At 41.7% G+C, this 17149-nt stretch overlaps 1 protein-coding gene and 1 long non-coding RNA gene across 7 annotated transcripts in view; one reads left to right on the top strand and one right to left on the bottom strand.

The window, feature by feature from the left end:
- ZNF541 (zinc finger protein 541) overlaps positions 1-17149 on the bottom strand; it is a 36505-nt gene that overhangs the window by 13723 nt on the left and 5633 nt on the right. For 4 of the 6 annotated variants that reach the window (XM_079985293.1, XM_079985290.1, XM_079985288.1 and 1 more), the window contains exons 4-8: positions 12556-12799; positions 7996-9763; positions 6735-6793; positions 4614-4770; positions 2850-3017 (exon numbers count right to left, since the gene is read on the bottom strand). In XM_079985293.1, coding sequence (XP_079841419.1) covers positions 2850-3017; positions 4614-4770; positions 6735-6793; positions 7996-9763; positions 12556-12799 — 2396 coding nt within the window. The remainder of the gene's footprint in view (positions 1-2849; positions 3018-4613; positions 4771-6734; positions 6794-7995; positions 9764-12555; positions 12800-17149) is intronic. The other 2 variants (XM_079985291.1, XM_079985292.1) reach the window with 2 other exon arrangements.
- Positions 466-2843, top strand: LOC307221395. The gene is made up of 3 exons (XR_013841364.1): positions 466-1119; positions 1265-1778; positions 2678-2843. It is a non-coding gene; the product is annotated as an uncharacterized lncRNA (long non-coding RNA).

Below are 17149 nucleotides of genomic sequence, written 5' to 3'. Positions count from 1 at the left end.
GATGTCCCCCAGAGAATCCTGGGAATTGTAGTTTGTAGTGGGAATTTAAAATATCTGTAGCCCCCCACCACCACACTGGGGATTTCCCCAAAATGTCACATATCTGCATGTATGTTATTTGGTCAATAGCTATACAGAAAAGAACCACTGCTGTAGCTGTTAATAGTTCCCCATTACTTTTAAGTATTTTTAAGGCAGCTCAAAACTGCAATCCTGGAGCCTGAAAATGCAGCCTTGTTGGTGGATAATAAGGATTATGACATCACTGTTGCTCCTCCTGTTTCTGATTATGAGTCTTAGCTTGTGAGCTTGGTTTTCATTCTCATTCCGGGTGATAATGGCAAATCCCAAAATCTTGTCAGGCCTAGGAAACTGCAGTCTTTACATGGATGGAAGATGAGGGGCTCATCCTTTTAAGTGTACCTGTGTGGGAGAGGAAATAAGAAACCACCTTCTTCCCCTACCTCCATTCATCAGGACTTCTTGGGTTGGAGGTGAACTGGACAGCAGGACTGCGGAATTTGAGAGACCATTTACTGTGTGCAGTCTTTTGGGTCTTAATGGTCTCTTGTTGCAGCTGGAGAGGGGATCAGGAGTGTTGTTTCTGAACAGTGGGGTGGAGGGTGGTGGTAAGTGAACGGAACCTCCTTTTACTTGCTGGCTCAATCCCAACATAGATGGCAGGGGGCAATGTTCATCCTAGGGTGCTTCAGTTAGGCACAGAAGAGGCAAAAAACAGACTTGGGTGGTGCCTGAATTTTGGAGGAGGGCCATTTCTGTGTTGGGAGTATACATTAAAAATCCCAAATTTCCAGGTAGAGCTTGGAATGTTCTAGGTCTGAAACCCTGCCAGATGGACCAATGGCCTGACTCTGCATGAGGCGGACTCCCATGGTCGTAGATAATAATTTCTACCTCTCTCCAGCTTTTGTATAGGAGGCATCATCTGCCTTGGAATCCTTGAATGGTAAGGTATGTGGGGACAAGTTGCAGTTGTCTGGAGATGACCTCCCATCAGTGCGCAGCTAGGGAAGTTGCCTGACTTTCTCTTCCTTTCCCACCCCCACGCTTCTCCACCTTCTTCCTTTCCTTCCAGTTGGGCTGGAAGCAGAGGAAGAGGTAGACCAGTGTTTCCCAACCTTGGGCCTCCAGCTGTTTCTGGACTACAACTCCCATCATCCCTAGCTAGCAAGACCAGTGGTCAGGGATGATGGGAATTATAGTTCAAAAAACAGCTGGAGGCCCAAAGTTGGGAAACACTGAGGTAGACCATGCTCTAGTGGCACACGCAGTTGATCGTTCGAATCTGCCGGCCTCGGGAGACAATGGAGGAGTGCCTGACAAGTTTTTGGGATCTGCCAGGATTCAAGACGTGAGAACCCAGCTCGGGATGAATAAGTAATCGTTGAGGCAACAGTGATGTCACAATCATGTTGGCCAAATGGCAGCATTTTCAGCCTCAACTGTTGCCAGGCAAACTTTCAAGTACATTTTCTCAAACAGCCACAGCAACCTTTTCTTCCCCCTACCTATTGTGTAATTGCTGCCAATTACAGGACTAGTATTGAGAATGGAGCGTTAGGAGAGATCTCAGTTTTCAGAGTCCTGGTGTGGTACAGGTGCAGAAAGATTGAACTATGAATCAGCACATTGCTGGCAACTCTGTTTTGGGCATGCCACACTCTTTCAGCCTCAGCCCCAACACACAAAATCTTCAAATACAGGGATGGTAATAATACTGACCTGCCTTGCAAGTGGCGTTAAGGGCTTGTACCAAGGTACTTTCCAGTTACGCAATAGAAACAAACAAGTCTTGTGGCACTATTGCACACACTTTTGTGAACTACTGTCTACTTCACCAGATGCATGGAGTATTATCCCGAGTTCAAAATTGGGGCAAAGTATCTCTTTTTTTTATTGCAACATGTTTTTTAATGCCAGGACGTATGCATTATCAACAACTTTTTTTGTGAATGGCCACTGTTCATCATGTAATATTCTCTGTACTTTCCTGCATTTCATTTCATTGTGGCCTCACTGTTTATAATTCTCCCCTCAAGCCATCTGTATATGAAACACTTCGTGTATCTGATGAAATGGACTGTGATCCATGAAAGCATATGCCTTAATAAATGAGTTAAGTCTTTATGGTGCCATAACTCTTTGTTGTCTTAACAAAGTAATTACCAAAGTAATGTTAGTAAAGAGCTTTAAAAACTCTAAAAGCACTATATAAATGGTTCCAGGGCTATGGTCTAAAGGTGCATGGGTACCATGACCGAGTGAAGAAATGCCTAAAAACACTACTGGTGCTGTCTTGAGTTTCCTCATGGAAGAAATATGGAATATAAACAAAATAAGTATTAGAAGGAAATGGCTATTAAGATGGTTTAAGATATGCTCAAAGAAAGATGCCTGTGATGCTGTCTAAAACTATGGAGCGAGCTCTGCAGGGAACCTGGTGCCTTCAAGTTCTAGTGGACTCCCATGAGCCCCAGCCACCAACTGTCAAGGATGATGTGAGCTATAATCCAACAACATCTGGAGGGCAACAGATTCCCCATCCCTGCCCTGAAGAGTCATGGTAGTCCAAACGTCCATCGCAAACACTGGAAAATATTTAAAACGATTTTGGCTAGCTATGAAATAAAAAATTATTTTAAATTTCTTGTTCTAGGTTTCCAGCAGTGCAGATTCCTTTTCTGTCACCCTGCATAGGGTGGATCTTTGCACAAATTGCTGGGCTAAGTATGAAACCCCACCGGAACACTCTCTCTCAGTTAGATCCCAAACAGTTGGCACGTCTTCTCTGTATTGATCTGAAGTTAACACTGCAAATCACCACCCACTTTGCTCTCTTGCTGAAGGTTTGCAGCCGTTACAGGTACCGAAACAGGGATTACAAGAGGTGCTACTGCTACATCTTCCGAAGGCCTTTTGGTTTCAGGAGGAGTATCTCCATCCCCTGATGCCTTGAAGGACAGTTTCTGAGGTGGTAAATGCTCTGCCTCATATGCCTTAAGGGAAAGGAAATATAAAAAGAAATGTGCATTCTAGCAACAAGTATACAGAAGACAATACTGCGGCTAGCTTTTGGTTTAGTTTTATTTCAGTTTCTACCCTTTCGAAAGCACTTGCAGCATTTGAAAAATGATATAGAAACGAGAGTACCTAATGAAATATGTAATATTTATTTTTGTGCATTCCTTTTTTTAAGCTTCTAAAGCTGCAAACCTTTACCTATTACTAGGGTAGTGATATCCTATGAAAGTCAGGGAGACTTCTTTTCTGAGGAGATATGCACAGGATTGCACTAAAATGATACAATCCTATGCACGCTTTCCTGAGTAAACATGCACAGAATTGTGCTGTGTATTAACAAGAATGGTTGCTAGCATTTATGTAGTGCTTTTCAGCATTCAAAACATTACACATACATTATTTTGGTAATCCTTATAACTGCCCTTTAAGGTAAGTCAGCATTATTATCACAACTAGCAAAATCCCCATCATTATTAATGTTATGGATTGCCGTTTTCATTTATATTGTTAAGCACCTTGGACACCCATAGGTGGAACAGTGGGGTGTACATTTTCTAAATAAATGCAAAATTATGATGGGTAGACAATGCAAGGCCTATATATTCCAAGGATCAGGTGCGCAAATGTTTATGCAGAGACACTTTGCAACCCTTCGGTACATCTGCTGAGACACACAAACCCCAAAATGGAGCTGAGAATTATCTTATTACCGAATGGAAAAAGGAAAAACAGAAACCAAATAACATCAGAAGATCACTGCATATATATATATATGTATTTGGAGGTGGGAAAGGAATTCAAATGCACCTAGATGCTGCCAGCTGTACCGTCTATCATATCACAACCACCTCTGTGGTTGTGGGAACATTCTCATTCATCAGCCCAGACCTACATTAAACCATGATTTCTAATCCCAATGAAACTTTATCACAGTTAAAGTTGGTGCCAATGGCCATTAAATCTAAGCTTGGTAAGTCAGCATATGAACAGTCTCTGTGCACCAACACATAACCTGTTAGTTTCCAATTCACACCTCGTTAGGGAGCTATGGATAGCTGCAGCTTCGTGGTTTGCTTTCCCAGTCACAAAAAATGGAGGTGTGTGCATGAGAACACATAAAGGTCGTGACTATTCTGGCTTATTAATCCAACATTTCAATATGCAAAGTGGTCCACTATGTCCCTTAACCGCAGTAAAGCCAGGGGTGCACTATTTATTAACTTGAAACCCCCGTTAATGATTGTTTTGTAATTTTTGAAATAATAAAAGCCTTTTAAAATTGGGGGGGGGGGGGGATTTGAAGATGCAATGTGCAACCATTTCCTAGTTATACAACTATGCTATTCCTTCCCGCACAGCTACTAGTAAGCTAGGATTACATTTACAATGGCCCTTTGTAAAATGGGTTAGGCTTAAAGATGAGAAATTGCCCATGGCCACCTCATGAGCTTTATGGCTACTGCCAAAAATTCAAACAATTCATCCACAGTGTTAAACTTCTGCTTGTTTTTTAAGTGACTAATATTAATAGTGACAAATATTCATTCACCAGAGTTCAATTTCTCTTTTACCTGTTGTTTTTCCTTCCCTGGAGACTGCCATTGTTCACTATAGAAACACATATGGCTGTTCAGGCCCCTCTCAGTATAAAACAGCTGATTGCAGGTTGTACAAACAAAGCCATTTCCATGCTCACTCCTGTCTCCAGGAGCTCCCCCAGTTTTACTACTGATGGCAGAAATTGAAGCAAAAAGGGATGAAAAAAAAAGTAATATTATGAAGCCTGAATTTCCAGATTGTAATTTACCCCCATAACTGTATTACATTCCCATTTACATTTCCTGCTTCAGAACCTGTTTTATGTCTTTCTGGGGAAAGGGTTTCTACAGTTCATTTAGCAGCAAACTGTGCTAACTAGTGAAGTAAACTCCACTGGGATATCATACATAAGTAACAATTTCTAGTGCCACCGCAGAGATAATGGCTGGGATCCAGAGAGCTGCTTAGGGACTTACGGCAACCCAGCCAAATTTTGCACTTACTTTCTTTGAACCACCAGAGCCTTGGGACATTACCACAAGTTGATTTTGAAACATCCCTCCCAGGAAGTGTTTGGTTAATGTGGAATTTGCCAACCTGGTGCCCTCCATATGTTTTGGAAAACCTCCAAAACTTCCAGAGGTAACCAGGTTGGCAAAGGCTGATTTAATGACTTTCAGCTCGCCTCTAGGTCAAGGGGGGGGTGGGGATTTTTCACCCTGAAGGCCATGTTCCCTCATGAACAACCAATCAAAAGGCCAGTCCTGTGGTAAGCAGGTGCAGAGGGGAAAGCATGCAGGGCACAGAATGTAAATTTTACCTTTATACAGTTTCCACACACTCTCATACACCTCCCTTTCCTCCATGGAGGAAAACAAATCCAAGTTAAAAGGCACATTCAAGCCAGGCAAAAACACTGAACGAGAGTGCAGAGCAGGGTTAGTGAGACTTGTGTCCTGGGCAGAGCATAAGCTTCCCCAATTCACTTTCCCAAAATCAAACCCATTTCTGGTTACTCCTCTATGTCAAGTTTATTTTTTCCATTTTTCGCTGCTTTCCCCCAGAGCAACCCGCTCTTTAATGCTGAACAGGAGCAAACGTCAATCGGGTTTTCTGCGGATAGACGTTTGTTCTGATTCAGCAGTAAAGAGCGGGTTTTCCTGGGGAAAGCTGAGGGCCAAATGGAAAATGTCCTGGACCATTCTTCCTAGGCATGAGACAAGCAGAAATGTGGAAAAGCCCTGAGTGGGGATTTGACCTCTGGTCTCTGGTACTGTATGTAGCAAATGTTTGTTCCAGAACACTGAAAACAATAAACTGTTAGAATGCATGGCTGCCATTGCATGCATTAAAAGAGAATTAGCTAGGCATGGCAACTGTGATTAATATTGAATTGTTTTGTAGATAGATGAAAGAGGATCTTGGGATACATTTAATGAATAGGAAAAGTAGTCAAAGTCTTGATAAAGACACTGAAAAATGATTACATGTAACCAACATGATACTCTGATGAGGGCCGACCTGACAAGCTAAAAGATTTTGATTGGTTCAGGATGATGACATTGGGTTGCAACTACTAAGATTGCTGTGATCCTTTTAATAGTGAATAGAAATCATATGCGTAATCTGGAAGTGTATAAGAAACATTACTTTGGATGTGGTTCTTTGCAGTCTCCTTATTTTTGAGGCTGTCCCTATGCGCATTAGAACTTCAATAAAGGTCTTTTTACTTTTAGCCTGTATACAGTGGTGCCCCGCAAGACGAATGCCTCGCAAGACGGAAAACCCGCTAGACGAAAGGGTTTTCGGTTTTGGAGGTGCTTCGCAAAACGAATTTCCTATGGGCTTGCTTCGCAAGACGAAAATGTATTGCGAGTTCCTGCGGGGTTTTTTTTCCTTCTCCCCCCCCCTTTTTCTAAGCCGCTAAGCCGCTTATCTGCTTATCCGCTAAAAGCCGCTAAAAGCGCTAATCCGCTAAGCCGTCAATGGGCTTGCTTCGCAAGACGAAAAAACCGCTAGATGAAGAGACTCGCGGAACGGATTAATTTCGTCTTGCGAGGCACCACTGTACTCTTCTTTTGGGTTTCTGGGAGGGATACTGCCTATCTAGGAACCCCTTTGAAATTTCTACAACATCACCATGCCCTACTTACCAACCAAAGGGAAATTGTTCTTCCCTCACTGCATTTGTAAAGCTGTAGATATTTCCACCCTGTGTTAAAAAAAGTTAAGTACATTTATATATTTTTAAAGATAAAACATCTCCAGATCAGAGAGAGCTCTACATTACTCAGATTTCCTCAGGCTTTTGGAATCATAAAACCTTTCTTGTCTACTTTTTCTCTCTTCTTTATTAAGGGCCTAACTACATGTTGCACAAAATACACCACTGCCAATTGCATCAGGGTTTTAAAATTTGTTAGCATCCCCCACCCCTCATTTTGATCCGAACCACAGCAGGTGGGGAGGTTTTACCCTTCTCTTTGGAGCCAGGATCTCTTTGAAAATAGCCCCACTGCACTACAATTAACAGTGGGGGAGGGGGGATGATCACACCAGGCTCAATGAGAACTTCTTCCTCTTGCTAACATGTCATGCAGGGAGAGTGGGCAATTTTCAGAGATCACAGCTGGGGAGGAAAGGGGTAACACAGACATGGGGAGCTAGCAGTCTGAAAGCCCAACAGTGCTCAGAGGCATCACTTTTTCCTAAATTTTAGAACCATCCCTCACCCCCATGCACATTTTCATTATGCACCTCAGCCATTTCCACCCAAACTGGTCATAGGACAAGGGCTGTTTAACCCACTTCTTGCCAGGAAGAACAGCAGCTTTGGCAGAATTTTCCACTTATGTACTCACCAACTCACTCCCATGCACACATAAACTTAAGACAAGTGGGAATGAGCAGATGAGACATATGCAGGGACAAGTCTGCTTCTGCTTGTCACTCTTGAAGGAGAAAGGGAATCAAAGGCCTCTTTGCCAGTGCCTTGGCACTTATACAGGGTTCACTCTGTGAGCAAAGCCAAAGATAATCACCTATTAGACCTCGCTTAATTCCAACAATGGGTTCTGCTAAAATAAATAAAATCGGTTACTGGCTAACAGCTCACACTATCTGAAGAATTTTGTTAAGTTCCCTCCAAGTTCCCAGAAGCTAGAGACTAGTATTTCCCAAACTTGGGTCTGCAGCTGTTTTTTGGACTACAATTCCCATCATCCCTGTCCTGCTAGCTAAGGATGATGCTAATTGTATTCCAAAAACAGATGGAGACCCAAGTTTGGGAAACACTGCTATAGGGACACTAACATCTGCCTTGACATAAACTTTAGAGAAAGGTGCTATCTGACACCACCAATACTGTAAACACTTAAAGAAATAAAACATGAACATGTTACGGGTTGAACATGCCTGAATCCTGTTGAAAATGGTCAGCTTTGGTTTCGCTCTGGCCCCACTATCAAATGAGGTGCTAGGCAAAGAAAAGGAAGCCATGGCCACTTGACTGGGAGAAGCCATGGGAGCCGTGTCGAACTTCAGCTTCTCCTTCCGGCGAGGTCTGCCACTGCGAGAATGCCCTTTGCAGCCTGGTTCTTTGACGCAAGCCTTACTCTTCTCTTTCTTCCTCAGTACGGGAGAGCCATTCTCCAGCTGCCTCGGCTTCCCGTATGTGTGGTTTCCTGGGGTGTTTTCGTACGTTACAGACTGGCTAGGGCTAGAGAAGTCTTTGAGCTCCAGGCATCTTTTCAAGGTCCTGGTGTGCTTGGGATGGGAAACGCTGCCTGTGCTTGCAGAAGGCACGGCAAGTAGCTGAAAGGACTGTGGAGAAGCTGGCTGTTGCCCTTCTTTCTCACTGCCCAATGAGAAGTCCTTCTGAAACTGGGACAAGGACTTTTTTACGCGCAAGGGGGACCCTTCGCTTTCAACGGGCTCAGGAACTGGATGAACCAAACCTGCTTGCTGCGGAAACGCACTCTGAAGTGGTTTTGCTACCACCTGCTCAGTCTCTGCAGCTGCCAGTTGCAACGGAGCCAACAGCTGTGTGTGGGACACAATGTGCTGAGATTTGGTGATCCTTTGGAACAGGCGACCCTGGACTTGAAGCTGATCCTGATTCACAGAGGATTCCTGGGATTTCATTAAGAGCTGCCTGAACAGCGGTGTGGCCTCACCCTTCTGCAGCACACCATGCTTCATAGGATCTGGAAGCCTTGTTGCTGGCCTGAAAGACTCTTCAAAGCCACTGAGATTTGGCTCTCCAGGGATCTCCCCCTGTGACTTTAAGAGGGCTGGAGTGAACGATAAAACATCTGGGCGCTCAAAGTTCTGCGACAGAGAGTCAAATGCATGGGAGGGCCCCACGAGGCCTTGGGAAGCATCCTGACCTGCAGCAGATGGCATCTGAGCAAGATAAACACCGTTTCCTTTGCTTTGGGTGTAGGTTGGTGGCACATTTCTGACCCACTGGAAGTTGCCACTTGATTGGTGAGATGTGGCAGGAATTTTCTGGCCTCTGAATAACGGAAAACGAGGCACACCACTGTTCGACCAATACTCCAGGGCTGTGGTTTCTAATGGAAACTGAGGTTCTGAATGTGGCTGCCTGTCTGGCAAGTTTGCAATGCTTTCTGCTGGTCCAAGTACAGATAAACTCCCAGGGTTTATGATGGTGTACACACTGGAAGAGGCGGCGTTCTTTTGACAAGGGTAAAGCTCCTTCGTCACTTTATCACTGGTGGCTTCTGTGAGCACTGCAGTATTTGTCGGCACACAGGAAATCTGACCGCAGACAGAGGTGCAAGGCTGCTGGGATCCCCTAGAATCAGACTCGGGCTGTCCCACAGAGGTTGAAGAAGCAGGCGGGAGCTTCTGGCTGACTAAGCTACTTACAAGACACCTCAACAGGTCTCTGTGGGGCAGGAGGGAATTATTAGGGGCCTGGGATTCAGGGTGAACAGCCAGCCTCTCTGCAGTTCTCATGCCACTAGATCCCACCTGCACACGTGAATCGTGGAGGGGTGGGGAGGCCTCACAAGCTTCTTCGTCCTTTAACAACCTCAAACCGTGGTGCATTTCATAATGCCGGCGCAGTGACCGATGGTCTGAGTAACTCTTATTGCAACCTTGTTCTATGCAAATAAACGGCTTCGTTTTTTGGTGTGTCAGCATGTGGCCACTCCTGAGATGAAACGTTAAAAAAATTTTTTAACAAGATCAGAATATAGAAAAGTAAGCTAATCTAATTATAACAATCAACCACTAAAATCACTTCCCATCTTGGCAAATTAAACATTTCCCCCTCAGCTTTTGTCAAGGGCAGATATTTAAACATCCCTAGAAACAATAGACATTGTGGATGTTTTTTGAATGTGCCAGACACAGAACATATTCTTTTCTACTGTCCATTGTACAACCAGCTATGCAAATCTCCTTTTCTGGGTAGTCTAACAGTGCAGCACAATGAAAATATCTGACATTAACCCAGAAGTAACTGCAAGGGTGGCTGAGTTTTTATCACAAGTATCTCTTAGAATGGTGAATGGCACTATTTAGTGGGAAGAAACTCCAATGAAAATCCTCGTTACTACATTTTTTTACATGTCTGTTTATTTGTATATATGCTAAAATTTTATATATGGATGTTTTACGATGGCCTATATTTGTAACGCCTAATAAAGGTTTGGCGAAGTAAGGCAAATGAAATACTCACTTTTATCAACTATATTGTTATACTAGGGTAAAGCAGGGGTTCACAAACTGTGGTTAATGGACTACCAGTGGTGCACGAGCTTCATTCAGGTGGTCAGTGGCATACCCGCAATAAATATCCATATTAAATTTTAACTGTACATTTGTTAGCAATTTTGTTTTTTATATTGTGTTTTTTTGTGTTAAAACCTGAATTCTATGAAATGCAAATACAGGCAACTCCCATTTTGTGTGCATTCGAGGCACATGTGACTGCTGATGCGCATGACATTTTCGGCCCTGGAAGGGGGCGGGGCAGGGCAGGCTTACATGCATCCTGTCGATATTTTTGATGATCCAAAAGGCACCCCCTGCACAAATGGGGAGTTGCCTGTACTATAAAATACAATATAGGAAATAACACAAGCAATAAAAATACAGTTAAAAATCACACAGTATCTAACACAGTTCATTACAATTTTTTTACAACAGACAGAAAAACCATTAAATGCGTCCGCCAAGACAACCAGTAATTTCCAAGTGATCTGTCAAGGAACAAATGGGAACCACTGCACTGAATGATTTTCTGTGGTGGTGGTGGTGGTAAAGCCGCTGCTAGTAATTACTTCAGCTGCCTTTCCTATCAGAGACTGACTGGGCAGTTAGGAGTGCCTCTCTGGCCACCACTGGCTGAGCTGCTCTGCTCCTTGAGAAGGCCAGAGCAGGCAGCATCTCAAGGAAACAAGAGTTTGAAGACACACGGACCTAGGTATGCAGTTAGGAAAGAGAGGGGTACAAAAGAACGAGGGTGAGAGGAAGAGAGTGAGCGAACAGAGGTGTATATGACCAAGAGCTGCAGAAGCAAGGGAGGCTGAACCTCACATATGGATTGGAAACCTAGAATAGCTAAAGAGGCAATAAACATTTATTTGAGCTGTGCGTCAGTTGCTGCCATGGCTACCCATGACTCTGTGCACAGTTACCCTAGATGGTGTCACCAGAGCTGTAAGTTATAGTATTTCCCTAAGCAGTAAAGGCTCCTATGTACTACAGGGTCTCCATCCACCCAGGTGGTCCATTTGGCTGTCTTTACTAGGAAAGGCTGTAAGGCTGTAAGGACTAGTCACACTAGAACTTTGCCAGGAAGTACCGTATTTTTTGCTCTATAAGACTCACTTTTTCCCTCCTAAAAAGTAAGGGGAAATGTGTGTGCGCCTTATGGAGCGAATGCAGGCTGCGCAGCTATCCCAGAAGCCAGAACAGCAAGAGGGATTGCTGCTTTCACTGCGCAGCGATCCCTCTTGCTGTTCTGGCTCCTGAGATTCAGAATATTTTTTTTCTTGCTTTCCTCCTCCAAAAACTAGGTGCGTCTTGTGGTCTGGTGCGTCTTAGAGAGCGAAAAATACGGTAATAATCTTTAACTGGTTTTTATTCCTACAGCTGAACTCCCAACACTATCACTTCAGACTGCAGATGGGGGCTCACATGAGTGTTCCTACACACACACACACACACACACACACACACACCCTTGCATGTATAAAACTAGATGTCAGACGAAAGGGTTCTAGCCTAGCCTTATCCTTGATATTCTATATTTCTAACTGCCATTTTCTGGTACTGTACTGAGAAATATTCCATCATAAAAGCTTCCATGTCCAGTCTGAAATGCTAAGAGTCCAGGTGCATGTTTACCATAGTAGTGAGAACTAGCCACAGATCTCTGGCTACAGGTCTCTAGTTTTCACACAAATTTCTATTACAATTTCTCTGCTCCGGAGCATAGGACTGTGCTTAATGTAAAGGGGGGGGCATGCTTTTGTCCTGTGCTCAGAGGAAAAGGGGGCTCAAATATCTCTCACAATTCCACTTCTTTTTGCTTAAGATACTTTTCCTGTGGTATCGCTGCAACCACATCCCACCAAGTAAGTGCTCTGATTTTCTGAAGGCCAAATTATTTCATGCATCACAGAGTAAATTAGAAAGATTTTCTCTCCTCAATACTAGGAGCCTCTTCCACCACCAGAATCCTGCCTGAATGATGGAACTTGAAAACTTCACTGTATTACAGTGCTGTCTGCTGTCACAGTAGATCCAAAGCAACTCCCTGGGTAGTTTCACCATTTTCATAAGTGAAGGCAGATTATGTCTTGCATTACTAAGGAATACTAGGCCTATGTGCATTTGTACCAGGCCCTAGCCAAACTAGATCAAGCCAAATTTCTACAGTAGCAGAAACTGTCTATACATTTAAATCAGTTTTACTGGCAAACAGATACATACAGGTGGTCCTGGCGCTTAAATGCTTTGCTGCAGATCTTACAGACATGTTTCCGTTCCTGGCTGTGAGTCACGTAGTGTTTGCTGAGAGAGCTGGTGCTACTGAAAACCTTTCCACAGAGGCTGCAATCCAGGAAAGGGGCTTGAGGGGAGTTTTGCTGGTGCTTTCCTCTCCTTCCGCTGCCAGAACTGGATCTGCCTCCTTGCTCCACTTCTTTCGGTGCCGAAGGGGCAGGAAGTCCCAATTCTATTTAAGTAAAGACAACTTTTAGTTCATAGCATCTGGCTTTGTACAGTCAATGACAGTGTGAGCAATTAAGTATCTGGTTCAAATCTCAATGTCACAAACCCACTAGGCAGCATTTGGCAAGCCGCTTATCTCTCCATCCCCACATCTTATCCCATCTGCACGATGGGATAATAAAATTGACCTACCTTGTAAGGTTGCTTTTAAAAAAATAGTGATATAATGAACATGACACACACGAAAATGCCATATAAATGCCAAGTATGACTCCTTGCATTTTCAAGGTGAGAACAACATCAATGGGACATTGAGGGGCTTAAATAACAGAGGTTCAGAATTCAGGTAGCTAGCCATGTTGGTCTGACACAGTCAAGATATATATATATATATATATATATATATATATATATATATACACACACACATATATATTATATATAATATATATATATATATATATATATATAATATATATATATGTTGTTGTTTAGTCGTTTAGTCGTGTCCGACTCTTCGTGACCCCATGGACCAGAGAACGCCAGGCACTCCTGTCCTCCACTGCACCCCGCAGCTTGGTCAGACTCATGCTGGTAACCTCGAAAACACTATCCAACCAAATATATATATATATATATATATAATATATATATATATTATATATATATATATATATATATATAATATATATATATTATATATATGTATATATATAAAATATATATATATTATATAAAATATATATATATTGTATATATTATATATATTATATATTATATATATTATATATATATATATATATTATATATATATATATATATTATATATATATATATATATTATATATATATTTTAAAAAATTGTCCAGTAGCACCTTAGAGAACCAACTAAGTTTGTTCCAAGCTTATACTAAGAATTTAGTTGGTCTCTAAGGTGCTACTGGACGATTTTTATATATTTTTTACATATTTTGAGAGGTTCTGAAGAACCTCCCCTCCCCAAATTATTTCTGTAGGGCTTCACACATGTAGCTCCCTCAGTTACTGGTGAATGTTCCTGGCAGCAGAAAACAGGGTGCACATACTAACTTTGGGACTGGTATTCTCTGTGGAAGCAGACACAGTAACTAAATCCCGTTCTCTTCTCAATCAGCACAAAAAACCCCAGGTGCATTAACTATGGATTCTCCTCCCTGCTGGTTCTTCGTAAAAAGGATCCTTTTAAAAGCAATAGGGATGAGCCCATTCAACACAAGTGGATAGGAGCAGGCTGCTCCGAGGAGGACTGAAGCCCTAACAGTTCCATTTCTTCCTTAATTCCAAATATTTTCAGAAGGGAACACCTCTTACCCCTATTATTAAACCAACTACACAAGATGCTAAAGCTTGTTAAAACCACCAACTGTTCTTGTTAAAAAATGTCAATAATGTTTATAATGATGGTGATGGCGATAAACTGTTTTAAGTTTGCTTCCCCAATGCAATTATTTTCTTCCAGTGATGATCTAGCAATATTGAACTGCTTAGAGGTTTTACTATAATCAACTGGTATGGAAATTTCATAAAATGAACATAATGTCAAATTGCATTATGTTTGATAAATGAACATAATGCAAGAAAGGAGGGAAATGTATAAAAGGAGAATTCCCTGGATGCCAAGGTCCAGGTTTGGGGCAAGTCCTCTTTGGTGACAGGAACCACAGTAGAGATTTAAAACCACAAAATATGAAGCAAAGTAAAGCATGGAAATACAGGCTGTGGACCTTTAATATATTCCCTTCCAAAGTTTAATTATACCTAAGCATACTGGTTATCCCACAATATTTTATGAAGCTTTGTATCCTGATCCACCCAGCAGTCTCAGGGCATGTTAAGAGTGCATAGCAAAGCAAATATAAAAACAGGCTTAAAGCAAGCCCAGGTTACATGATTCGATCCCATACCATTTTTAACAGTAACTGTACTACCAGCAGCAAACGTCTTAGAGCACATCACACAAACACTTAATCCTATACGTGTGCGCATGAGTGTATGTCAAATATCCTAAACACCCCAATGCATTCAGAGCGTTGGAAAATTACCCAGAATACCCAGATCTCTAGTATAAACACACAGGATTTACATTTTTGCTGCAGGGTGGAATGAAGAACAAAAACTGCACATAAATGAAGTACATATACAACTCAAGAGAGCATGGGTAGACCCTGCTGAATTTTAAAGTATTCTTTTGCCTCTTATACAAGCACCCTTTCTGCACTGCTAAAGTGGTCATATCACTAACAAACAGGTGTGGGAACTTCTGGCCTTCTAGAAACATGCACCTTCCTCCTCTCTAGTAACTATTTAAACCAATACTGAACTTTTTAATAAGAGTTAACCTCTTTTGCCAAACTGCTTGCTCATGAAGCAGACCCACTGATTTCACAGCTAATTAGTTTTGAGGTTCTATTTTATCTGCTTTTAAGATTTTGGCACTAAACTGAGTGCCTAGTTTAAAAATTCATTTAGGTAATTAAGTTAAATTCATGAAGGTAGCATAGCATTCCCTTCCTCTAAAATGGAGGCCTTGCATTTGTTCAGCATTACTGCACCTGATCAACAAAGCTCATTCCTGACAACCAAAATTATTTCGTTGTTCTTACTAGAGCACTATTGCACTGTCTGTCAATTCTGTTCCATTTTAAATTTATCTAAGCTACTCTCCATTCACATATCCCCATTACTGCCGATCTCTTTTAAGAACTGATTTCCACTTCATATATTACCAAAAACCAACACAGCTATGGTATGATATGTGCATATTTAATTATGTAGCACCCTGCTTGTGGTTAACGCTTAGCTGGAATGAAATATTCAACACAGCAATAGAGAAATTAAAATAATAATTTATTTGTCAGACAAATAAATGAGAGGCACAGTGGTATATGGTTACCAAGCTCTGGCCTGGCCTCCTGCCGTTATGGCCAGCACTTATATTTCCTTAACCCAGCCCCCTTGCTCCTCCTGTGGCTGCCTCTGTCCAATCAGCCTGGTTGAAATTCCTATTGGCTGTTTGCTAGAACCAATCACAAAAGATACACCCATTTCCTTTTGCCCTTTTATGGGAAACAAAAAGCTATATATTCTTCTATCTATAAATGACAAATAAGTAGTAATATATCTTACATGTGTCTCAACAAGGAACCTTAATTACCAGCTCACCTCTTGCCCTCTTGCCCTCCAAAACAGATGGTTTAATCTTAAATTTTTATCTTAAACAGATGTCAAGGATCTTGAGTTCACATCAACATTGAAAGATCTCCTTCTTTTGGAGGTCTTTAAACAAAGGCCTGACAACCATGTGTGCTCTAATGATGTTTCCTGCTTGGCAGGGGAGCTGGGCTGATGGCCCCTGTGATCTCTTTCAACTATATGAAATAAGAATCTAGCATAAGGATTTAACATTTCTTAGCTTCTAATTCCTTTGCATAATTACATTTAAGCCAATATATTTAATACATAACATAAATAACCTTTTAAAAGGAAAAGAAATCTTAAAAGGATCTCAGTTTAAGAAAGAAACAACTTTAGAAAAAGACTTCCCAAAATACTCTCTTCCTTTCTGCCAGCCAGATGCTCTTGGCCTTTTAACCTTAGGAAAATATGGCTCAAGTTTAATGGGAGGCACATGGTTTTAGTTTACTATTTACCAACTCTTAATTTAACCACTCTTACAGCTTAATTGTACTTTGCAACATGCAAGGTCAGTGTCCTCGCTCTCAGCCTGTAATTCCCTTTTTACGACTTTGAGAATTGTTTTCTGCTATAAATCAGGGGGCCCCCTTGTCCAGGAGAATAAACATTGCCAAGGTTCTTAGGCAGCTGGTCTTCTGCCTGGCATGAAACATTTGAAAATCTTTAAGCTCATCTTAATATACAGGCCTTAATCAAAAATATAAGCTTTGATAAAAATGCAGGCTTATGATTAGATGCCTCATTTACATATAAGATGGAGCTTAAATAAAAGCATTTCAACCCAAGCCTGGCAGCATGTAACGTTCAGCCAACTTCATCTAACGCAGGTATAATTCCAAGGAGATATAATCTTCTGAAGTGCTGTGTTGTCAACTAAATGCTTCAAATAATAGAAGCACCTAATCCCAATAATGATCACAGCGGACTGTTGTTTTGCCCAACAAACTTAAGACCTGAAAATTTCATGTCTTAACTTTTCACTGCAGATTTTAGAGTCAACCATTTCAACTGAAAACTTAATTGTGGAGAAAACATCAAGAGCTACAAAGGTTCAACACGAAATTAATTATTTGATTTAAAAGGAAGCTAAGGTGTTCATTCCTAACAGTTAGATTTGCCA

Source organism: Podarcis cretensis (genome assembly GCF_951804945.1).
Source record: "Podarcis cretensis genome assembly, chromosome: 8".
NCBI lineage: Eukaryota > Metazoa > Chordata > Lepidosauria > Squamata > Lacertidae > Podarcis > Podarcis cretensis.
The sequence above is the reverse complement of the archived record's forward strand: the minus strand, read 5'-3'. Positions and strand labels throughout refer to the sequence as shown.